This window comes from Amphiura filiformis, chromosome 17, assembly GCF_039555335.1.
Source record: "Amphiura filiformis chromosome 17, Afil_fr2py, whole genome shotgun sequence".
NCBI classification, from domain to species: Eukaryota; Metazoa; Echinodermata; class Ophiuroidea; order Amphilepidida; family Amphiuridae; genus Amphiura; species Amphiura filiformis.
Genome location: NC_092644.1, coordinates 22,561,324 through 22,587,495, shown reverse-complemented (window position 1 = coordinate 22,587,495; position 26,172 = coordinate 22,561,324). Strand labels below are relative to the sequence as shown.

The 26,172-nt window shown below is 35.9% G+C and overlaps 1 protein-coding gene across 1 annotated transcript; it reads right to left on the bottom strand.

Moving 5' to 3' along the window:
* Nucleotides 1–6,855: 6,855 nt before the first annotated feature.
* On the bottom strand, nt 6,856–24,651 carry LOC140137478 (prostaglandin E synthase 2-like). Its single transcript, XM_072159190.1, is given in 6 exon segments — nt 6,856–8,830; nt 10,323–10,430; nt 14,021–14,026; nt 17,034–17,235; nt 18,744–18,940; nt 24,047–24,651. Coding segments are annotated over 6 exon segments (1,236 nt in total). The 5' UTR covers nt 24,608–24,651; the 3' UTR covers nt 6,856–8,668.
* Nucleotides 24,652–26,172: the final 1,521 nt, after the last annotated feature.

Here is a 26,172-nt window from a genome sequence, read left to right as displayed (position 1 = left end):
TCAAACAAACAATCCATGTCTCATAGTTTCTTACGATTTGTCTTTTTTCTTCTTTCAAACAGTCCCAGTGATAAGCAAAATGATTTTTTGTGAAGTAAAACCAATTTTTTGATTTTTGATTTCTCATATGTGACACGATCAGGTCCACACATACAAAAATAGACATCACAAAACATTTCTAACTTTCAACCAAGTATGCTATACCCCTTTTCCAGAATATGATATGTTTATGTTTGTATTTATAAGGTAATAATTATAGTAACTCAGTTTTAAAAAATGCCTCCTTTGGCCTCCATGGACCAGACTGTGTATACATGTAAAGCAGTGTCTTGGCTAAATAATGAAGTTTTTCCGAGATTTTAACACACATTTTGTTTATTTACTTCCAAAGCTCATAAAGTACTAAGAAGATATTGTCGCATTTTAAAACATCTCTCGAGGACAATCTCAATAAACACTCACAAGATGGCTATCGGATTCAACCAATGAGGCAGAACCAAAGAGTACCGAGTCTGCCATGTGTTATGACGCTATTTGCTTTCCATAGCTAATTTAAATATATCGCTCCGCGGTTTCGTGTCATCAATTACCCCGGCCTATTATTCGTGGTAGAAACAGCCAGCCATAGCCGGGGATGGAGCTAAGAATATTCACTCAGCTATATTATATTGTTGTGACCACTTAGTTGATGAGTAATTAAAGTTTATTTGTGAAGTTATATTTTGCTCTCCGTTTGTTTCTGTTTGAGTCTTTCCCCGTCTCAGATGGAGGATCCATTGGCCATGTATTTGATTTAATTTCTAGTAATCAGATAACTGGCGAGTGGATCTTCACCTCATTTCTGAGTCATATTACATGTTTGTGTGTCGCTCATGGAGGACAAAATAGTGTACATCCAGATTATTTCACTAAGACCCTGCAAACTTCAATTCAAATTGCATTGTTGTTTGTATTCTTAGTGTAATGTGATGTTCCATAAATGTGCGCTGAGCGCTGCATGCGCCAATTATTAGTCCATTTTGGGCTTTAGCCGATAAACATAGGAAGTGCACTATTTGCCCTCCGTAAGTGACACCCAAAATGACGGATTTACTGTATGGGGCAGGCAATTAAATACCTGAATACAAAACCCACCCAAGTCCATGGAAAGTGATTTTAAGAAAACTAACAAACAAATGTGTATCATACATGCTGGGTATACATACATGTCGGATTTCACATGCACAATAGATGCACGTATAGGGTGGATTTGAGTTCAACTTTTATACATATGATAGGCGTATGTATAAGCAACAATTTCACATGTGAAAGTATGGACTTGACTGAGATTTAAGTATTCATGTATTCAATTAAGTCGATACTCTTTGGGTCTATAATCTTTGGATGCAACTCCTTTAGTACCTTGTATTAAATAAGGCTACATTCTAGAAGTTATTTGTGATTCAAATGAAAGCATTTATTTCACACAAATTTTCAGGAAGTATACACTGCAGGCAGATATTCATCAAATTTATATGCAAATTTTACATTATTAAGACTGGGAATGTAAAACAGACTCAAGCAAGCGGATCATACTGCCCTCTGCAAATTTTACATTAGAGTCTTAGTCAAAATTCCCTAGATTTTGTTTTACTTAGCTCTTGAGCAGGGTGATCTTTCAAATAATAAGTTTTATTTGCCGGAGTTGAAATTGTCAATTTGGGAGGGTCGAAAATTTGACAGCAAAGAAATACACAGCCACAGGTGTGGAGCTTCATTTGAGAGGGTCAGAGGCATTGTTTTGCCTCCCCACCCAAAAGGACCACACTGCTTTAGAGCATTGTTCTGGCGTGACTTTGCCATCCTGATATTTTGTAGGTGGTTCTACCCCGAGAACCATCAAGTAAAATACATATGACATGATTAGTTTTTATAGCAGACCTGTTATATGAATACATGATGCCAGATTATGGAGGTGCAACAACACTGCAAAAAACTTATTTTTTAGGGTAACATTTACCCCATAATGTACACATTATATAGAAAATTAAAATAGGGATCACTTTTTCATGTGCAAAGTCTGTTCAAATATTTGCATGTTTAGTTGTTAATACCAAGCAGATATTGCTTTCATTTTGTTACAAAATATCTGCCTATTATTTGGTTCACCTCAAGTTTGGTAGAATGCCGACAAAATGCCCTTGTACGCCTGTGTCCTTGGCGCAATCAACAAAATATGCACCAATGTAACTACCAAACTTGAGGTGAACCAATGTATATATCTGATGCGATCAACCAAAATCAGTCGAAACTTGGAAATATTGATTTTGAGATATGGTCATACAAAGGAAATATTTCCTTTTGTTTCCTTTTGTTTTGGAAACTCTTTAATTGCTCATATCTTTGGAACTGGTTGTTCAATTTCAATGGGGTTTTCTACAAAATCCAGATTTGTAAATGCTTTTTACTATCTTATAAGAAACTGAAAATTTAATATTTCTGAGTTCCGACTGATTTTGCTTGATCGCATCACATATAAAAACACTATCTGCCATGTTATTTGGCTCTTCCAGTTGAAATTCATACACCCAAAATGGTAGAAATGACCTTCATCTTCCACACAAGAAGCTGGAATTTCAAAGGGGGTTACCTGAATGAGTGACTCCATTTGAAACCTACACCCCAGTGTGGGGGATTAAGGCCATGTCATCCATAGGGGTGTATGGATTTCAACTGGAATTGCCAATTTTACTTGTAGATACCTCATTTTATATTGGAGTAGACTAATGCTTCAACGTAAAAGGTGGTATTTTTGTACATTATTTATTTACAATTACAGATATTTGCTTAAACTTTTTTTCCAGGACTGTAGGTTCTATGTCATTTTGGTTCACTTTTTGTGACATAATCAAGTTGGGATATTCCAGTTAGAATCCATACACCCCCTAATGGAAAACATGACTTAATATCCAACACAGGGGATATCAATTTCAAATGGAGTCACACATTTTAGTAATCCTGTTTGAATTTCACACTCTCTGTGAGGAAGATATGGGCAATTCCAAGCGTTGCGGAATGATGCAAACTGCCTTTGTACGAATTTCTTTTTGATGCAGCAGCCAAATATGTATTAACAGCACAAGGTGAATAGCATAATGTTAAAGTATTTTTGGTTAGTGAATGATTAAGGTAGGAGAAACTTTTCCAAACCACCCTAATTTCCTAATTTGCATATGCAAAGTTCAGCGTTCTTGGAATGATGCGCCGGGACCAGTATTTTTTGCACTAAAACATTTTTGACAAACTCTGTGAGTTTAGTAATCTGAGATATTAAATTTGCCACTTAATCTAAAGCTTAGGATGTAAACTGACAATTGTCAGTATCGATTTAAAAAAAATTTGGGCATCGTCTCTTTATGCCAAATTTTCCGACACTAGGTCACGTTGCGGAAATGATGCTGTGTGTAAAATCCCATAGAAAATGAAAAGCAGTCCATGTTTGAAAATAAAAATAAATAGATCAATAAATTTGAGTAAATTGTGTTTTATATACTTGGCTACTTATGTTAGCTGACAAATATCAATATTTATCCAAAAATATTTATCACCGATCTTTTTAAATCAGATAACTTGTGTTGCATGGTCACATTTTGAAACTAAAATTATGTCAACATTTTGCTAGTCTAAAATTCTTGGAAGTGAAATTTAGCACTGGGTGTTAGCCATAGGATGTAACATAACAACTATCACCATCTATCAAGAAATAATCATCACTGTTTTTATTTTTATATCGTAAATTTAAAGAAAAAATCCTTGCAATCCATGAATCCTTATGGCGTTGTGGAATGATGCAGGGGTTTTGTGGAGTTATGTCACTTACAATGGTTCAGGCAATGCTGAAACATCAATTACTGTAAAGATAATTCTGTGCAATGCATTTCAGAAAGTTCTAACCCAAAATTGTGAATATTTTTTTCAAATGGGCACATTATGAATTATGCATCATTCCATAGCGCTTGAATGATGCAACTTTAATTGGTCGTTACCGCCGCAAATTAGACTATTTGAAAATTATTTTTGGGTCATTGGATAGGGATGAATAAATTTGCTTTGCATTCTAGTTTCAATGAAAATCAACCTTATTTTAAAATTGCAGTGGTAATAAATGATACTTTTGCGTTATGGAATGATGCTTTTAATCGTAAAATTGGTACTCAAACAATGCTGACGGCTACACGTTATAAAATTTGAAAATTTCTGGTGTTTATATTTTGAGCTACTTATAAACTTTATATTCACATGCATAATTTGTTTCCAAAATTTTACAGAACAGAGCAGTTGCTGTGTTTTTAGTTTTGCTGCTTTTACCAGTCAAGAATATGCAAATTTATGCAAATTAGGATGTGTTTTTAACAATGGACACCATTTCCTCCTAAAAAAATACGTTTTCAGAAAATATAGCTTTTAGCTACAATATGAGACCAAAATCACATACTTGACTTGATTTTTAAATTTTGACAATTTGGGCAAGGTTGCTTGGAATTGACCATATAAAGCTAATGTCTTCTATAGGGGTGTATGGATTTCAACTGGAATAGCCTAAATGAGTATAACAATCATGTGCACTTTATATTAAATTAATAAATGGGGCCTGCCACGCCATAATGGAGAGATGACCCCTACAATTAGTCTTCCTATACTTTTCAACGGCAAGGCAGTTGACCTCAACAAAATCTTGCTAAATAAGAATCATTACAAAATTAACACCATCTCTATCATGTCTATATTCTAATTAAATTTCCATAACTGTTTTTCTAAATTTAGTCTGTAAAGTATGCTGAGGCTTGTGGTTTTATATCTGTGCATACTGCATAGTGCACTATAAATCAATGCACTTCTCTTTTTTGAACAACATGTTACTGGATCACCAACTCTTCAGAATTTTAGCAGCAGGTTAAAATTTTAGATTAAATAATGAAGACATGTTGTATCAGATATTCTACATCCGCTAAAGCCATATTATAACATTTCTGTAAAAATAGATTAGTATTTATTTTCATAAAATGTTAGCTTTTACTGTCAGATATGTCTCCTTTTAATTTTGAGCCGAACAAGTGAGGTAAAGCATAGAAAATTGGAATTTACTACTAGCGCCCATGCATGTTACTCCGGCGGTTGTAATCACGGTGCGATCCTCGGGTGTGTGTGTATGTATCCCATACGCGCCGTGTACGTGCACTGTGCATACGTGTTTGACTATAATATTTCCATCGTAATAATAAAATGCCGGGTTTTTTTTGAGGGCGTTCTCCTCAGCAAATGTTATAATATGGCTTAAGTCTGTGCGGTCCTTAGGCCATACAGACTCCGAATATTCGTTCAACAAGTATTCATTATTCTATCAATTTCAGTTCATTTTTATCTCCCAACTAATGTGTGTTGATGAAAAATTAATTATATGTTATGTCGAATGTCTGGTGGAAATATATTATCGAGTTCACGTTATCACACATTCATGAGAAGTTAAAACATAACTGGGAATAGATTATATAAAGAAGACATGTTATGTCGAATATTCCACTAACCCTAACACGTAAAAATCTTACAAGGAAAACCACTGCGCATGCATGCATTCCATGTGATGGCATTACGCAATCATACTAAGTCATTTATGGGAACCAAGTCGCTGGCAGGGCAAGCGACTCTTCCGTGGCATGAGGTCGGTGATCGTGTGCGTGGCACTCAAAGGGGTCCCAGGGTCAATTCCCGAGGGTCCCAAGTGAAATCTTTCTTCATTTTCTCTCCTTTTTTGTTCCTTTCTGCCTTCCGATAGCAAAAAAGCATGTTCCTTGTTAGGGCTAAGGAGTATGCAGCGGGGCTTGGACCAGGGTCAGAATTTCGGCGTGAATCAGAAAATCGATTCTCGCAAAGATTCTCATAAACAGATTTGTGTGAATCAAAGTTGATTCCCGCAAACGTTTGTAGTTTACACAGAAGTTGATTTGCGAGAATCAAATGATTCCCGCAAATATATTCTGCAAGAATCAAGATTGATTCTCGCACTGTGAAATTCTGACCCTGTTGGACTCAATCCACCTGATCATGTCTTATATGGACAACTATAAGGGTTTAAAAACATGTAGTTTTTAAATATAAATTTTTACAGAAAAAAGTTTCAAACCATAATAATTTGTATTAATGGTTACTTAGCTTAAGGGCTGGGGTATGAGCGTTTGGACAGTATTTATTGTGGGACATTAGAGCACATCAGACATATCATTGCATTCTGAATACGAAGAATGTCATTCTGATATCAAATAATTTTGATTTTTGAAATTACGCAATTTAATACACATTTTATGGCAAATCATTAAAATTGATATTTTTGATATTTTACAGTACTTGAAGTAAACTTTATAAATCTGATGATTTATACTTAAAGTGTATGTAGGTGGGATGAAAAGCCGATGATCAATTGAAAATTTTGACCTTTCAGTATTGAAGATATGGATTTTTTTCCCAAAACACCAAAAAAATTAGGTCTTTTGGGAAAAAATCCATATCTTCAATATGAAAGGTCAAAATTTTCAATTGACCGTCGGCTTTTCCTCCTACTACATACACTTTAAGAATATGTCATTAGATTTATATAATTTACTTTGAGGACTGTTATATATCAAAAATTTGAAAAATATCAAATGTTTATAATTTGTCATAAAATTTGTATTATATTGTGATTTTCAAAAAATGAAAATTATTTGATATCAGAAAGACATGCTTCGTATTCAGAATGCAATTCGATAGGTCTGAGGTGCTCTCATGTCCCCAAAAAAATACTGTCGAAACGCAATAAACGCTCATTTTAGATCCCTTAAAATGTTCAAAAGAAATATAGATATATAGAAATGGTTACTTAATTAGCTTAAAATTTTCAAAAAATATTTGGAGACATTAAAATTTTCTACATAATGAAATGATAATACACAACTTTTCCACAAGGTTGTTATGCACATAATACAACCACATACGTACATGAATTAAATTACCAAATTTAACTTCAATTAATTTGATACCATCCATATGGTAAATTCCCATGAGTAGCAATCCAATATGGCTTGAAAATAGAGAGTCTGAATTCTCCACTTTACATTCTTTGAATACACCCAGTGGCATAGCCAAATGGGGTGGTTGAGAGTGGGTGGCTACTGGAATTTGTTAGATTTTTAGGCCATTTTCCCCTATCCTTTGGACCCTCTCTGAAAAAAATCCTGGCTACGCCACTGGATCAGGGTTCGAATTCGGCTGTATCGCATAGCAGTTTGTTCCTTATTTTGAAGTAAGTGCTTTAGTAGTGCTTTAGTATATAGAAGTATCCTGATTATGATGAATTTGTCAAAAACTGCTACGCAAAATTTTTAAACGAATTCTAACCCTGCACTGGATACACCCGGACTGCCAGAGCTGCTGGTTACCCAGCAAACATAAGTTTACATGTTTGAACATGATGTTATAAACATGATATAAATGTGGTTTGCTTTTGGTCAAAGCATTTTATCAAAATTTAGGTAAAGATCATGAAATGTTTGTAACATATTGTTTGACATACATTCTTTGCAAAGGTTTTTGTTCACACTTAAATAACATTATGTTACAATGTTTTGCATGCAAGTTTTTTTATGTTTTAAAAATGTTTTATACCCTTTATATAGGATCCACAACTTCAAAGTTTCCTCTAATGCTTTTTGAAATGAATGGAAAGAAATATTTTATGAAATGCAAAAATGTAAAATGCTGTGTATACCAATTTGTTTTACACATCTGGACCAATTTATAGCATCACACAACATTGCGTTTGGTCACAATGGCTCATTATGTAATAAGAGAGGCTATTTTAAAAGTTGCATCCACGTCTATATAGGAGTCAACTCTCAAACAAGCCTATTCATGTGTTTGTTAAGGAAAGTTGACACGGGATTACGGTCTCACAAGCAAAACGGTCCCTTCTTTTACACAAAGATGTGTGACTTAATAAGGCTACACATACCTCTTTACATTTTGTAACATATTTTAGGGGGAACTTTTATAAGTAGTGGATCCTATATAACCTGACATGTAAACATTTTCTGTAAAACGTTTTGCTTGCTGGGTTGTACCACTCAAACAACCTGACACTGGTCAAAAAAGCCTGAAATGGACTATTCTATTTAAAATCCACAATACCCCTGTGGAAGATTTAGCTAAAGTCTTCCACAGTGGGAGTTTCAAATAGAAGAGACAATTTGGTAACTTCCATTTGAAATACTCCAATAGTTGAATGGAGAAAGCCATAATGCAGAGGGAGTATGGGTTTTAAAATGATTAACCTTGTCCAATTACATTTGAAAAAACATATTCCTCCTGAGGTAGATATTTGCAAAATCTTCTACAGGATAGCGTGGATTTCAATTGGAATACCTCCCATAACACATAAATTTGAATAAAAAAGCCCCCAAACAGGGACAGAAAATAAATAAAAATGCAGATATTTTGACTTCAAGAAAAAAAAGTATTATTGCAAAAGCCTTAAAGACAGCATCTCTTTACCCTAACTGCAATATGTGATTTCTACATCAATCATCCTATGGTGGCTTCTCCATGCGAGTTTCACAGCTGCCATGAGTGACAATCCAGTATGGAACTATGCATGAAGCTATACAGAGTCAGAGTTCTCCATTTTCCTTTCCTTGGCGGCACCTGCATGTGATTTCACAGCTGCTTTTGTTCGGTAATACCATGGTCCTATCTGGGTTTCTCTCAGCAGGTCATTAAATGCATTCAGACCTTCAATGGAACTTAGCACACCATACACATTCTGTGGGGAAAACCAAAAAGATGTTATGGGTTCAATTTCAAATTCTCAATTCTCTAGCAAACCACTCTCCTTTATAGCTAAATTTACTTGCCTGTGCCTTTTACCTCTGAAAGTTCTAAACAATTTAGACCAGTGTCCGAAATAAGGAAAATATGGAGGTTGTCCCGAGGACAACTAAAGCATGAATTCTGCTTGTCCTCAAAACATTTTGGTTGTCCCCAAAATATATATGTCATGTTTTTGAGTGCAAAGAATCCGAATAGTGGTTGTCCGGGGGATAAGTACTTAGCTCAATATGGTTGTCCCCAGTGATTTTTGGACAAGAAGACAAGAAGATAAGTGTTTATTTCGAACACTGATTTAGACGATGGTTCATTGTGCCCTATGTTGTCAGAATATACCGTAAACGTTCGCCTAATGGCGCTATGGGCTCCCTTGACAAAACTCAAATTTTAGACACAAACTAAAAGTGCCCTCCCATAAAAATCCCACCAGCAAATAAGGGCACATACCCTTAATTTTTGTTGGGATTTTTAGAGGATGGAGCTCTTTATTTTGTACATGAAATTTCCTCCAAGGCAAAGGAGCCCAGGTGCCTTTGCCGATAAACTATATCGTTTACGATATAGTTTATTATATAGTTGTATGCTATTCAGAAGCATATTCATATTCAATGGAAACAATGTTTCCAATGTGAGTACCCAGTTATGTTGCTTAAATCCATTGCTATATTATATGTACCACTACTCGCATTATACCAAGTAGCTGGCTACGACAGTTTATTGTGGTATATATATAGGGCCTGTGGGGGTACTCTGTATAAATGACATACAGAGATGAACCGCAAAGTGCACAAACATGGGTCACATTTTCAGCCATTTGGTATATCAATTACCCCCTTTTTCTAGGACACTTTTGGTATATGGTATAAATGCATCATATTTCAAAATTGATTCAATTTCTTTTCTGACAATAGCCTTATTTTTTTAAATTTGTCACAGATTTTGATAAAAGTTGTAAAAAATCTGACAATTTTGGTTCAATTTGGTCAAAAATTTGGACTTTTGTTATAGCGATGGGTCTATTTTCTTGAAAAATTGGTAAAGACATATATCCTCTTTCAAATTCTCAGCAGCACATCCCTACCAAACTAAACTGCAGTACCCCTATCTCGGGTATAGGGTGTGTGTTTCATAGCTGTAAGTCCCTGATTGTTGCAATTAATGATTTATATGGTGGTCAGCAAATTACTGTAATGTGTGCTGATAGTTTTAGTTTTATTTATATTATGATAGTCATTGGTGATGATCTACCTCCACATTCGATCCACTCATTTTGAAAATGAGTAGATCATTGTGTTAGAAAGACAGAAGGAAAAAAAAGCGCCAAGTGATTTATAGTGCACTACACACAGGCATCAACCCACACTGGAGTCTAACTCCTTACCAATTGAGCTAACTTGACCGACTAATGTTACAATGTATACACTCACCAAATCAGCTAGACAGGGCTCTTCTCCTCCCAGAAACGGTCTCTTTCCTACAGCTTTGACCCATTCATGACCTGCATCATAGAGTGCTACACGTACATCTGTTGGAAGCTCATATCTGTGAAAGAGATGACAAATCAGTAAGCATAAAGAAGAACCACATCCCACAATACACTGCTGTGAGCCTTTTACTCCTGTTGAACTAAGACTGATGTCTGCCAGTTCCATTCAAATCTACACAGAACAGAGACCTGACTAATGATACTTATGTCTCTGTTCATTAAGGCAGGCATTTTCATGTAATTTTGCACCCAGGTAGGGGAGACCAGGGTAATGAGGACCAAGGGGCAAAACGAAACACCCCCATTAACTTATGTATATGCTGCCCTCAATCTCCAAGCTCATGTATTTAGAACACGTCATGGATCAAGCATTGTTTGTGATAGTGGGCGTTCGTGTGAGTCAGGTATGTGTGCTTTTTACAGAAAATGACTGTTTTTCATATGTTTAATCTGATAATTTATAGAAATATAATTGTCTGCCAAAGCACTGTGCTTTTGCTGAATTACTTCTATACCCATATTAATGACAGATGGACTTATGTCTACTCTATGCATGATAACAGGGCTAGCATACATTAGCGTACATGACAGTGATGCATGTTGGGAGAAATCTCATGTGGTCGAGGCAAAGTGGAACGGGGCAAAGTGGGCAATAGTCCAAAGTGGTGGGGCAAAGTGGAACATCGAAAATAGACCCCACTCAGAACTAGGCAATACAAATGTATCCGGCGATATTTTACAGATATACCAGGAGGTAGGCCCTAAGTGGTGTTGACAATGAAGACACACCTGAAGGGGGTGCATTTCTGTAATGCCCTCTCCATGTTTCACTTTACCCCAGCCATAAAACCTGGGGCAAAGCGGAATGACTCTGTTCACACCATTTAATAAAACAGCGTTTTTGATCAACTTTATTAATGTCATTTGTTAGTTGCAGTCCTAAGGTAAGATTATAAACCTAAAGTTTTGCCTTGCCTTGCTTTGTAATCCGGTTTGGGCTGGACCAAAAACAATTTGGTCCACTTTGTCCTGGTCTCCCCTACCCAACACATTTTTTTGGGCGTGTAATTGGGTACGGTATACAAAATTGGATTTTTTTTTGCAATTTTTTTAAGGTTAGGTTATTTATTTTTATGTGTTTGGAGTGTTCCTGAACCTAAAGATCAGGATCAGGATCCTGATCCTAGCATTGAGCTTTAGGTCCAGGGACACTACAAACCCCAAAAAAAAAAAAAAACCTAACCTTAAAAAAAAAATTTGGAAAAAAAATCAGGTAATCAATGCTGGCTCTATTATTCGGGTAGTGAAATCTCGGTCGGGTACCCGAAGATGCGACCGAAAATGCCTACCTTACTGCTCCATAGGTCTAAAACCCATTTTACACTTGGCAAAAGTCTCAAGTTTTTGCAACACAGAACTACCATTCACATAATTGCTTTTGGTAATTCAATAGCGACCTGATTAAATTCAAAATATTGTACCTAAACTCACTGCTTCTGCTTCAACCCAACTTATGCGGCCCATACACGATCAATTTGATTGATCAATATATGGGATCCTAGATGCAGAATTGGATACAAAATAATATTTCTCTTCAATATTATTGAAGAGATCTAATCTAGTTTGATTTTATTGATGATTTCATTTCATTTCATATTTATTCAGTACTCACATAAAAAATATTACAGCACATATGATAAAAAGATACATTATAAATACATACAAGATGTGGTCAATTGCATGAAAAACCAGATATAACAACGAAATGTATGGATTATGGAGTAAACACCAGACGAGTACCAAGGATAGCCCAAAAAGCCTCAATAAAATTGAGGCTTATTTCCATTGGGGTCCTTAAAGAAAAAAAGAAATGGGGGAAACAAGCAGATCAGGCAACAGAACCAAATAAATAAATAAATAAATAACTCCCAATAAATAAATAACTCCCAAACCCAAAATATTGCACATAAAATAACTAAATAACACCCAAACCCCATATATTGCACATAAATACGAACAAAAGGAAAAAGATCAAACCCCATCAATACCTGATGAAAGATCTCTGCTCAGTTCTTATGGCTTGATCCATCAGATGTTTTTTGACGGTTTTTTTAAATTGGGTCAAATTGGTGATCTGTTTGATGGAATTTGGTATAGAATTCCAATGTTTGATGCCACTATAAAAAAAGGTGTGACTAACATTACCGTGGTTTCTTGGAACAACAAAATTGTATGGGCTATCCCTGGTACCGTAGTTATGCAAAGATTTTGTACGGGTAAAATTGGCACTTAGATAGACCGGGGCTTTTTCATGGAAGATTTTAAAAACTTGATTCAGTTTCAACTGAATCACCCTATCATGAACAGACAACAAACCAATTTTGTTCCACTCTGCCTGACCAATGTGTGCACGAGGTCCCAAGTCCAAAATGAACCGCACAACTTTATTTTGCATGGTTTGCAGCCTGTTCTTAAAATGTTGTGAGAGAGAGGAATACCATGAAGAGCATGTATAATCATAATAACACATAATAAGGGCATTGCAAAGTATCTTACTGCGTGGTTAAATTTAAATTACCAGCTTGTCTATACAAGAACCTTAACCGCGCGCTAGCCTTTTTAATAATATCTTGAGCAATTGACTCCCCATTCAGTGTTTCATCAAGGGTCACCCCCAAATATTTTGCAACCTTGGAGGATGTTATTTTCTGACCACCACAAGAAACAGAAAATTAATTAACTTTCCCGAGTCTTTTTTTTGTACCAAATAGCATGCACTCCGTCTTTCCAAGGTGTAAAGAAAGTTTATTGTCTATAAGCCACTGTCTACATGAGTCAAGCTCTTTACCAAGTCTCTCTGCAATGTGCCCTGGATTTTTGTCAGACACTAAAAGAGCGCTGTCATCAGCGTAGTGCAGAAGCTTGCAGTCGACACTGCTGGCCATGTCATTCACGTAGCAAAGAAACAAAAGGGGCCCAAGAATGCTGCCTTGCGGCACACCGCACGAGACACCAAGGGGATTAGAGTCAACATCGTTTACATTGACAATCTGCTTCCTGTCACTAAGGTATGATGAAAACCAGTCAACAGAAGATACACCCATGGCTCTAAGTTTTTGGCAGAGAATGACATCAATTAAGACTAAACCGGTGTAATTACCTATGGACATTTGACTCCTGATATAGTCGTTGAGATGAATTAAGCAGGTATCAGTAGAAAATGAACTCCGAAATCCCGATTGGTACCCATACAAAATATTATTTTCTCTCAAATAGGTCTCTAACTGAGAATACACAGCTTTTTCCAATAATTTTGATAAAATGCTCACTGGCCTATAGTTTCCAACCTCAGAGCGACTATTTTTTTTGTACAAGGGTTTTACACGAGCAAGCTTAAATTCAGTTGGTACAGTGCTAGTAGCTATTGACACATAAAATTATATGGGTCAACTGATTTTTTAATAATGCTGCCCCGTCTCTCAGAAATTTGGCAGGAACTCCATCAAGGCCTGTGCTTTTGTTGGGATTAAGAGAGCGAAGCTCTTTCAAGATAAAATCACTTGACACAGGGCATAATTTAAAGGCATTAGGTGACACGCCCAGTTTTTCGTAATGGCTCGAAAAAATTGTGGAGTTCACGCTGAACTTTCCGAGAGAGGCAGGCAATTTGTTGACTAATGTGCTTGCAACAGTAGTATAGAACTGGTTGATATGATTGGCAACTGTGTTAGGATCAAAACAAAGGTCACCATCAATTTTAAGAGTAACACGAGATTGATCCTTGCTTTTATTACTGTAACCCAGGGTTTTCAGTTGCTCCCAGAGTTTTTTAGGATTGAATCTAAATTCTTCAATTTTATCCCTGAAGAAACTACTCTTGGCCTTTTTCACATCCCTTTGAATTTTATTTCTTAATCTGGAATACTCAGAATACAATTCAGGCTTTTGTTCTTTCTTGAACCTGTATAAAAGATTATCTCTCAATTTAAGTGCTTCTAAGATTTCACTAGACATCCAAGGTTCAGTGTGATTTTTTAGTCTGATTTCTTTGACAGGACCCAAGGTTTCAATAATATTTGATAAAACTGTTTTAAAAACACACCATGATCTATTAACATCACTACAAAAAAACCCAGACCAGTCTGCCACCGAAATGGCCGATAACAAAGCATCAACGGTGTAATTTTTCATTGATCGTATCCTGACAATGTTGTGATGTTTCATCTGGCCTTTGACAACTTTCCGAGTACAAAAAATCAACCCCTGATCACTCATGCCAATATTGATAGTACCTGACTGGCATATTTTGTTGCTGTTATTACAAATGATGTGATCAATAGCACTAGAACTAGTTGAGGTGATCCTGGTTGGTTCATTTATCAAATTTTTGAGGTGAAACAAACCCAACATATCAAGATACTTTTTCAATAGACCATATGATTTAGGTGCTAATGTGTTAATGTTGAAGTCGCCAAGGACCATTACCTCACAATCAGATCTAATTTTAGAAATAATAAGCTCTAATTGATCAAGGAACCCACTGTCCTTGGGAGGGCGATAACAAACCCCAACAACAGTTGGTTTTGTTTTTGGCAAAAGTAAATCAATCCACAGGGCTTCAACATTTGCCTCAAGCAGATCTGGTCTGCAATTAAAAGCCAAATTGTTCTTAATGTACATACACACACCTCCACCCTCTCTGTTCCGATCAGCTCTGATCACAGTATACCCATTGATGTTTATTTCAGTGTCAGTGACAGAACTGTGGAGCCATGTTTCTGATATTGCTATTACAGACGCGAAGAGTTATTGGCTAGAATTTTTAGCTCAGATATTTTTGATGTTAGCGACCTAATATTGATATGGATGAAATGGAGTCCCTTTTGTTTGAAACAGTCAAAAAAGGAGCTAAATTGTTCGTCAAGAGTGCACACCAGTAAATAGGAATCTCCTATGTCCTTTTTGAAAAGTTACAGTGTTTAAAACGAGGAAACGCGTGCAAGAAGACTGAATAGAATAGATTAGGAAAGGCTTAAAACAAACCATTAGGCCCTGATTCATATTAAATCCTAATTTAGGCCTGGGAAATATATTGTCTGTGAAAAATGAGCAGGATCCGACCTTTTATGAAGATTTGGCTAAGCTTTCAAAATGTGTTACATTTCAGAAACACCAAGCTATTTGTGAGTCGCCGTAAGCTGTATTTTATATCGGGTGATCTAGTGGGCAATTTCCTGAAAAAAACCGCTGGACTCCGTATGATTTCTCTGAACTAGATGTCTTCAGCTGACCTTCAACTTGCAGAAAGAGTAAGTTTTGAAGAGCTGAGTCGCTCTGAAGTCAAAAAAATGACGTTTTCCCGGACCCTGTTTGTACAGAAAGTCAATGTAGGCTATTTACTGGTGTGCACCCTCAAAAGGATTGAAATTAGACGATTTAGAGTTATTGGTACCGCTAGTATCTTGGTCTTCTTCGATGTTGGCAAACGGAAGCTCATCAAAGCAACAAATATTGCACAAGTAACTCAGTTCGGCGTTTTCCGCAACAATGTTGTCGTACTCTGCATCCGTTAGTATTTGAGTGCATCTACTATGTACCCATCTATCACAATTATCACATGTAATGGCTCTACTTCTGCTAACGACGCCTTTACTGCAGTGGACACATGGGTGTTTAGGTTTCCTTGCAGTAGTACCTGGGCCTGGGTTAGATGCAATATCTCCAGCCAGGATCATAAGAAGTGCTAGTCTTACATGTGAGCTTCTGTCAAGTTTACGAAGAATTCTGGATTGATTGGGGGAGTAATGGGATGCCGTGTTCAAAAAGGCACTCTGGTACTGGCACATTGTTGATGTTGTGCTCAGATTGTCAGTCAGTGAGATAGGGGATGCCCAGTGTTCACTTTCAGTTGGGAGACCATAGTTCATGATGAAATTGAAGCGATTTACGCTTCGAGTTCTGGATATTATTGCACATGAAATTAGGAGAAGGTACACCCAGTTCGATGATACCATGTAACGTAGCATATTGACCAAACCGGCTATCACATTCACATGTAAAGTTCAGTTCAGTTCACACAATTGCACAATCCACTATAAAACAGTTAAAAAACAGTTTAAAAGCCAGTATAAAATCAGCGAAAAGTTTTTTCAGAGGGTAATCTGTCACATAGACCAGCAAAACAAAATTAATTAGTTTTACATAAGGCTGACATTTTTCAACCGACGATCGATGCAGGTTGGAGTTCCGATGTCAGTTTCCAATGTCAACCCTAAGTATAATACTACTGGTGCTGTTTCGTGAAGATGCAGAATTCGACACCTATGACAGTGCAATGAATTTCATGTACAGTTTCAAAAAAAATCACTATTGATGTTTGTGTGTACAGTGCATAATGGCAGATTTTGTATCCACTTTTGTATCTAGGGTCTTTGATATTGATCAATCAAATTGATCGTGTATAGGCCACAATATTACTTTCCTGTAACACCTTTGTTTTCTTCAACATCTTGGCAACAAAATATATCAAATACTTCTGAGTAACCAATCAAAATAGAGCTTTAAGAACTCCCTTCAGCCCTACTGATTATCTTACCATATCTCTGATTGGCTCAATACATGACATGCCCCTTATTGTATCCAATCAACTTACTTCTTTTTTCAACTTCTTGGATACAACATACATTCCACATGCTCCTAGATACTTGATGACAAACTGGTCCCACCCACTGAAGCCAGCCTGTGTAGATATGTAGTCAAAGGCCTGTAGTGCTTCACTAGGTGTGCGGTAGATATTTGGCGCCAAGTAGTGTATTAGCTTTTTGTCCACCCAATCACGCCACTTTTTTTCTTCTCTGAAAAAAGATGAAACAAACAAAATAGATCAGTGTTCTTTAAATCTGGTTGGTTGTTTTTGATCTATCATCAGTCAACATTAATGGGTATATTTTCACGGGAAAATTTTCTGGACATGTGACCAATGTGTATCAATGTGAGTGTAACCTCAAGCCTGATCTCCGACCCCCGGCGGTGACCTCGCTATTGAAGTCTTAGTAATTTTTAATTGGAATAGTATTTTTGGCCGCAATTTCAATAGAAATTCGTGCATTGCAAATTTATTGAATATCATGCAATCTTAATTTCTTCACAATATCATCAAAACGTAATTTCAAAAAATATCTACCTACGGTAAAAAATATTTATCTACGGAAACTCTTACCATAATATTATTAACTTGCGACAAGTTACTTATTTTGCATCAAAGGAGGAATTCTTCCAATTCAAATACATTTGGTAGACCACCGCTGTGCTTGGGGTCACATTCCATAATGCTAATATGTCTGCGCCCATGGGTGTCACATGTCCACAAAATTTTCCTGTGAAAATTTACCTATTAATTTTGACTGTTTTTTGTGACAATCAATTATTAGTCTTCTTGTACTCCTTTGTTTGCAAACAAACCAGCTGGCAACAAACTCCAAATAATCATAGCTGAATGTTTAATGATTATTGCCAATGATGTAGCTCTTTGTGGATATAAAAGCACTTTCAATTGGCCGAATTATTTCCACTTCGGGACCCAGGATTGACTTTCAAAAATATAGGCTGTAAGTTACATAAACATTCCATTCTTGATATATGCACCTGTGCCAACTCCATAAAATATGGAGTCAACAATATATCAATTGGGCATTTTCCCTATGCTTAATTATAATAATTGTATGGGACAGAATTTTATACATCAAAAATGCATTAGAATAAAAATACACCCAAAGGTATTTGGAATAAACCCAAATGTACTGAGAAGACACTCAAATGTATAAGAAATACACCCAAATGTATTAGGAAGTCAATATTTCAAAGAAGAAAATCTGTTTTCATAAGCTGTAAGATGATCTACAACTTGCTACATTTAGGGTTAACAAGTCATGTGGAGTTCAAAAGTCAATAATTCTTCTGTTTTCTATTGTTTTCATTGGCGGCGGCAGGAATTTTTTTCTGGAAGGGGGCATGGGGGAAATTCCTCCAGTTAAAACTCTTGCCCCCCCCCCTCCCTGTTGCTCCCCCAGTAAAAACCCAAAATGGCTGATTCCCCCCCAAAAAAAAATATTCCTGGCGCCACCACTGAAAACAATAGTGGTTTTGTTAATTTCTTGATAAATTTGTGATTGACATCCATCACTATGTGATACATGCCGCCAATTGTACTGTTGGGCTATTCCAGTTGAAATCCATACACCCCCTATGGAAGACATAATCTTCCACACAGGGAGCGTGAATCTGTACCCCTTTGTGAGAGATTAAGGTCAAGTCTTCCATGGGAAGTGTATGGATTTCAACTGGTATAACCCATTTGTCTTACTTTTGTCTCTTTGTTCTGCCTGGTCTTCCCAACATGATCTCCAATTTGTTGGCATAATCAATGGCTTTCTTTCCGCGTTTTGTTTTCGCTTCAGATTCGATGACAGGGTAGAAACTGATGATGTTTGTGATGTCCTTATTGTCTGTCACCATGTATGTGGTTAAGGCACTGATAATCAGACTAGAATCATTCAATTGCTATGGAAAAAAAATTAAAAATATTGAAAATTGACAATAAACAAAATGAGGCAATTTCTTCCCAAATCTCTAATTGGCTATTCTATTAAAATCTTCCATACCCCTATTGAAGTTTGGAGAAAATTCTTTGACAGAAGAGGTATGGTTTTCAAATAGATTTTTTTCAGGACATCAACCAAAATCATTTTTTGTAGTTCGGAAAATAGATTTTTTCAGGACATCAACCAAAATCCTTTTTTGTAGTTCGGAATTCCTTTAAATCTAAAGATCGGTAGCATCCTATTGGAAGTGAAACTAGTTTTGTGTAGGTGGTGATCACGTTTGTAAAAAAAACATCAGTCTGAAGAATGTGTCATTATATTTGTAGGCTTTTCCTCATCGAAATGTTTGTTTTAATCAGAAGCAAAGAATGTTGCAAAACCATTTTCAAAACTATTTTGCAATAATCATTTTCATTAAACTAAGGGCTGGGGTATGAGCGTTTGGACAGTATTTATTTTGGGACATTAGAGCACATCAGACATATCGAATTGCATTCTGAATACGAAGAATGTCATTCTGATATCAAATAATTTTGATTTTTGAAATTAGCAATTTAATACACATTTTATGGCAAATCATTAAAAATTGATATTTTGATATTTATCAGTACTTGAAGTAAACTTTATAAATCTGATGATTTATACTTAAAGTGTATGTAGGTGGGATGAAAAGCCGACGATCAATTGAAAATTTTGACCTTTAAGATAGAAGATATGGATTTTTTCCCCAAAACACCAAAAAAATTAGGTTTTTGGGAAAAAATCCATATCTTCAATATGAAAGGTAAAATTTTCAATTGACCATCGGCTTTTCCTCCCTGCTACATACACTTTAAGAATATATCATTAGATTTATATAATTTACTTTGAGGAATGTTATATAAAATTTGAAAAATATTAATTTTTTATAATTTGTCATAAAATTTGTATATTATGATTTTCAAAAATGAAAATTATTTGATATCAGAAAGACATGCTTCAGTATTCAGAATGCAATTCGATAGGTCTGAGGTGCTCTCATGTCCCACAAAAAAACTACTGTCGAAAAAGCAATAAACGCTCATTTTAATAGATCCCTTAAACATTATCCCATGATTTGTATCAATTGATTACAAAAGGGTGCAAATAATTATATGCGATGAGGATGGAGGACTTAGCATCACTCAAAACTTTCCCCAGCATTTCTTGTCATACCCAGTCATCCAGGGTCGGACATAACTTTTGCTGGTCCCCGGGCACAGGCTGCATAGCAACATGGTTTGCCCCATGGATCTTCGAATCAAAATGTTAGTCATTGTTAGTTACACCAACAACACCCTCACCCCAACCACTGTTACCTAATTTTTTTTCAAGAATTCTTGTTTCATGTTGCTTTATGAATGATAAGTATCCTCAAATGATATTACTGGGACAAAATGCGATTGAAGCATGTGAAAATTTGCACTAGGGTAATCTCGAAAACGGACCCAAAAAGGGGAGTAAAACGGGAACCCCAAAACAAATATTTCCTAATATAGGGGGAAATATGTGTACATGTATTCCGGGTGCCTGTTTTCGATGTAGCACATGATGGTGAATCGAGAACTTCATATTGATTGCAGTATGATAAATTTTTCTCTTTAGTTATATTTTATAGTCATCAAGTTAAACAAAAAAAACTATTACCATATTCATTCCAATAAGCACCCATGCCCCAATAAGCACCCACCCATGGTATTTTCAATTTGCTAATTATATGGGTACCATTAAGGCCCTTCGCACTTGATTATTAGTTTTCTGTTTACCGCCCGCGTCCAAAATTGAAAATCTCAAAATAATTAATTATTTTATTTTTATTTCTAATTTTCTTCTTTAAAGTAACTTACTACTTCTACATGTACTTGTCATTTTCTGACTTTAATAATATCAACAATAATGATGAATAAACAGAGAGTACAACTCCACCTTCACATATATTTATAAAATCAAATATTGTTGTGAAATAATTAAATGCCCGCTCTAGTCAAAACGAGTCAATAGTTGCTTGTAATAGTTCAAAGTAAATAATGAAAATAAAAGATAATTAATAATTAATAATTAAAAGTCACCTCTTCCCTTTTTCAAAATCTTTAACAGGAAACTAATAATCAAGTGCGAAGGGCCTAATGTTGAAGTGACAGATAGACGTCGAGCTGGAGGACTACAAGTCCTGTGTAAACTTGCAATACAATTTCTGCATCAGAAAAGCTACTAGTACATGTACATCTCAAGACCAATATAACATACCGTACTGTACGTAAATTTGTCTCTAAGGCCAAGTAAAATAACATACAAGTTTCCCGTCCCCACATTCATGATTCGCAGATGGTGAATCATCATTTTGATTTCTATTATTCTAAAAATGCTACATAAACCTGTGGAAATGCAAAACAAGAATATTTTGCATAGCAATATTGCTATTCGCAGATCCCAGATACGTTCTAGTTCGCAAGGCAAACTTTAAAAAAACGGGCAAAACAGACGTGCCATTTATCGGTATGACATTTTCGTTATTGATGCTGCCCTATTTGCACAGAAGAGGCATCTCAGTTTTAGTGCGTCGATTGTCAGTAAATTACACATATACTCACTCTAAATTGTTCATCAAACTAATCCTGCGTTCCTTATTGTATGTACAATCACCAAAAAAGATGAAAAACGCATCTAAAAAATTCGGTACGTGCAAGCTTACGGCACTAAAAATCAAAGTCATAAAACAGACTAAACAGAGTGACGTCATCGCTTTGCCACAGAGCTGAATGTACCACGTGACACCTGATCATGTGATATTTCATATTTATAGTACCAGTATAAAATTAGCCAGCACTCAACTTGGGCTAGCTCTAGCTACAACTCTGTTGTCAATATTAATATTTTATATATTATTTAAATAAATAGTATGCAAACTTAAATCCCGGAGTCACTTCCACAGAACGTTCTACAACTTCGTAGTTGGTCGCATGTCATAAGGTGGTGTACGGTAATTTGTGTTACATGGTCAAAATCGACAAAAAAGTATTTTTTGATATGTTGATAGGCAATGTTACCCTCTGATCATTCATACCAATTTTTAGTTACAAATGCTTTTCAGTTTGGCATAATTGCCCAATTAATGATTAATTAGTGCATAGGCGTCAATGTAAATCTGATATTTCAAATGCATTTTTCTCAAATTGGACATTCTTCACATAAAATACCCCACAACAAATGTCTGAAATTGGATTTTGTCCAATATGCCAGGATATGTTCACAACATAGTGATGCACCAGTCTCACCCTTCAAAAAAAAATTATGTAATCGTGTTCACGATATACAGGGTGCGTCAAAAAATGTTGATATTTTTTCAATTAAATTTCAATTAATCATTCATATTTTCCCAACACTACTTCCTACCATTTTGAAAATGCTAAAATTAGTTTCCTTGTGTAATTTCCTTTCAGAAAATGTATACATTTATCATGATACACATACAGTGAATATTAAAGGACATATCGACCTTCGCAGCTTTTGCATGTGATTGCATTGACTTCTGTGCATTTAGAGGCAACCCGTGGTACAAAATGTAATGAGAAGCTAAGGCCAAATAAAAAAATTAACATGTTTCACGTCCCCTCCCGCTTCCTTTTTTGAGGTTTCTTAAATTTTATTTTTATTTTTTGAAATTCAGTTATAACTTTTCAAAAAATGTGTCTAGGAAACTAGAGATGCTTTCTATAGCCTTGCTAATATACTAGAAACACTTTTATAAGGTTTTGTGATAGTTTAGAGGGGCCTATCTCTCAGAACAACAAATAAAAAGAGGCCTCCTCCCTTTTCCAGGCACTTATTGTATATGCTAAAACAGCTCTAATTATGGGTATTCACACCGATTTTGTGATAAAAATAATAAATAAAATCCCCCTCATCCTCCTTTTTTTCAAAAACCGGACGTGAAACATGTTTTTTATTTTACTTGGCCTAATGTGGAATATGAAATTGATCAATTTTGAAGTAAATCTTGTTTCTTTGAGTATTTGGCTCTAAAATGAGACATTGAACAGCTCCATATGACAAGGGGTTATGAAGATACAATAGTTTATTCAAACCAACACTATGGAAATCTTACATTTTCCTATGCTAATACATTACCCGCCACCACCTGACACAATCAAACTTGCACCATTGGCACTGTACAAATAATTAAGAGAACACACCAGGTACCACCACCATGATGTTCAATTGCACAGTTGGGAAACCACCAACCAACAGTACACACAGAGCTGCTCACATTACAACCCCATGCACTGAACTGACCAATCAGGTGCATGGATTTTCAAGAAAATTTGTTCTGGACTATGAAAAATGCTCATGCATATTATGTTTGTCCATCAACATTTGACTGTCTCCACTTGTACTTTCTACACAAGTAGCTTGAATAAACCTTTAACTTCCGTAGAAAAACTTTGAAAATCTCTGAAAAACTTGTAATTTTTTACAAAAAGGCCTTGAAATTTGAGTAATGTTGGTTCCACTTACATCAGTTACATGTATTTCAATGGGATGTAATTTGAGCTGGTGATGTCATTGGGTTATAATGAGCTGTGGTTGATTCATTTGCATAAGTTGAATTTGTACAGAAGTTTGCTTGTGCCTGAGCCGCCACCACCTGAGCCTCCACCCCTGATTTTTCTGATTCAACCTGCTGTTATTCTGTTATTTGAATTCAAACTTCAATGAAACTTCACACAGCCATAAAGGTATCTTTCAGCTATAAAATGATGTATCAATCAGCTCAATAGGCCAAGGGGTTGTGAAGTTACAGTATTTTATTGGCGACTCTATTCGGAAAAATGTAACACCTCCACCCTTTTTGCATGCCCACCTTATGACATGTATGCGACCAGTTACTACATCTAGCTCGTTCATGTAGCGGTTCTGTTGTCCCACTGACCTACTACACATTTTGCATGGCGATCGGAGCTGAGTGTTATCGTCAGAGGCAGAGCACCTCGGACTAGGATCAAGTTCACCTTGGTGTTTGGACAGAAAATTCATGACATGAACTTACCACTTCTTTTCCATCCGTTGTAGTACACAGAACTATTGGTACTTTGCCATACTCTGAGAATTTAATCTGCTTCCTTCGTATTGGATCAACTTCAACAATCGTTTACGGAAACCCATAAAAATCAAGAAATGAGCGAACTTTGCAACAAAATGGACAGGTTGTGTATTGGTATAAAGTTAATTTCAATCTAGCTGCATCTTCTTTTAATAATTCTCGTGGTGTGTCGACTGCAAATTGATCATAATTTGAAATGCAAGCTCCTTTTCCGTGACATAATGCAACGCTACGTAAGCTTAACAGCTTTTGCCTACCGTACCACACGCATAAACCTGTTGTCGCGACGCCGGTCACAACTACTGCCGTTTTCAGCAATCTGTGTCTTGTATTGAAACCAGCATAGGTTGATGCATATTTTGATCTTAACTGAGATATATGGTTAGTGTTTTTGAGTTGCACAATGTTTCTGAGGAGAGATTGACTACATGAATTTTGGACGAACTTTCGTGAAATCAGACTCATGTAAGTCGCCATTTTGTAACAGGGGGAAGTGAAAAGCATCATGGGTAAAAATTGACTGCAGACACAAACAAGAAAGGTCTTTAAAAAAGACAGTATCCCCAGGGATCGATACAAAGGGATGGGGGTCACATCAAATCAAGGAGGCGCCCCACCTGACCCCCTCAGATTTGCTTTATATTTTAGTCATATGTTGTACCTGTAAAAATATTAAAACCTGCAAATTTGAGGTCTGTCGCTCTTACGGATTTTCTGTGGCAGGCATTTAAAGTTGGAGTAGGGAGGTCTAAATTTGGACCTAAAAGTTACGCCTTAAATAAATTTCATCTTTGGGAGTCTGTGCCTTCTTTAGAAAAAGAAAGAGAGGTCTGAAACTTTGCATACACACTAACTGCATGCCCAATTTGTCAAAAAATAAAAAATAAAAAAATTCTGTAATTGCGTGTTGTGTCACGGGCTCATTAAATATGCAAGAAAAAATGTAATGTTTTGTAAACTGGCAAGTTTAGCCCCCTAAATTCACATTTTTGTCAGATTAATTATTTTTGTTGTCACCGATGCTATATATAGGATAAATACAATGCATACCCAAAAAATTGGGGTCACAACTCATTTACATTTCGAACAGCGCCCTCACGAAGATGAAATTTATTGCAAATTCAACATTTTCAGGGGGCCCAAAGTCGATGTGGTCCACCTTCAAAATTTATAAAACATCACTTTTATATAACTACTAGTCTTAAATTACACAACTTTGCTAAGTCCCATTGTATAGGTTGACTTCATATAAAATGACAAGCCCAAAGTTGACCATTTTCTTATGATTGCATGTAGTGAGCTGTAGTGCAAATGTGCCGAATTCGGAAGGCTTGAAAGTCAAATTGGCCACAATATTAAAAATAAATGATTAGATGAGCAGTTATTGGCCCTATTTACTTGTATTTCCATTTCGTTTTCAATATATACAGATTTTCTATGGTAGCCATTTAAAGTTGGAGTGCGGCGCCCTCACGTCACGAAGATGTTTTGTAAACTGGCAAGTTTAGCGCCCCATAAATTCACATTTTTTGTCAGATTAATTATTTTTTGTTGTCACCGATGCTATATATAGGATAAATACAATGCATACCCAAAAAATTGGGGTCACAACTCATTTACATTTCGAACAGCGCCCTCACAAAGATGAAATTTATTCGCAAATTCAACATTTTCAGGGGGCCCAAAGTCGATGTGGTCAACCTTCAAAATTTATAAAACATCACTTTTATATGACTACTAGTCTTAAATTGCAACTTTGCTCAATCCCATTAATTTTATAGATTGACTTCATATAAAACGACAAGCCTAAAGTTGACCGTTTTCTTATGATTGCATGTTTCTTGCATATTTAATGAGCCCGTGACACAACGCGCAATTACAGAATTTTTTTATATTTTATTTTTTGACAAATTGGGCATGCAGTTAGTGTGTATGCAAAGTTTCAGACCTCTCTTTCTTTTTTATAAAGAAGGCACAAACGCCCAAAGATGAAATTAATTTAAAGGGCAACTTTTGGGTCCAAATTTAGACTCCCCTACTCCAACTTTAAATGGCTGCCACAGAAAATCCGT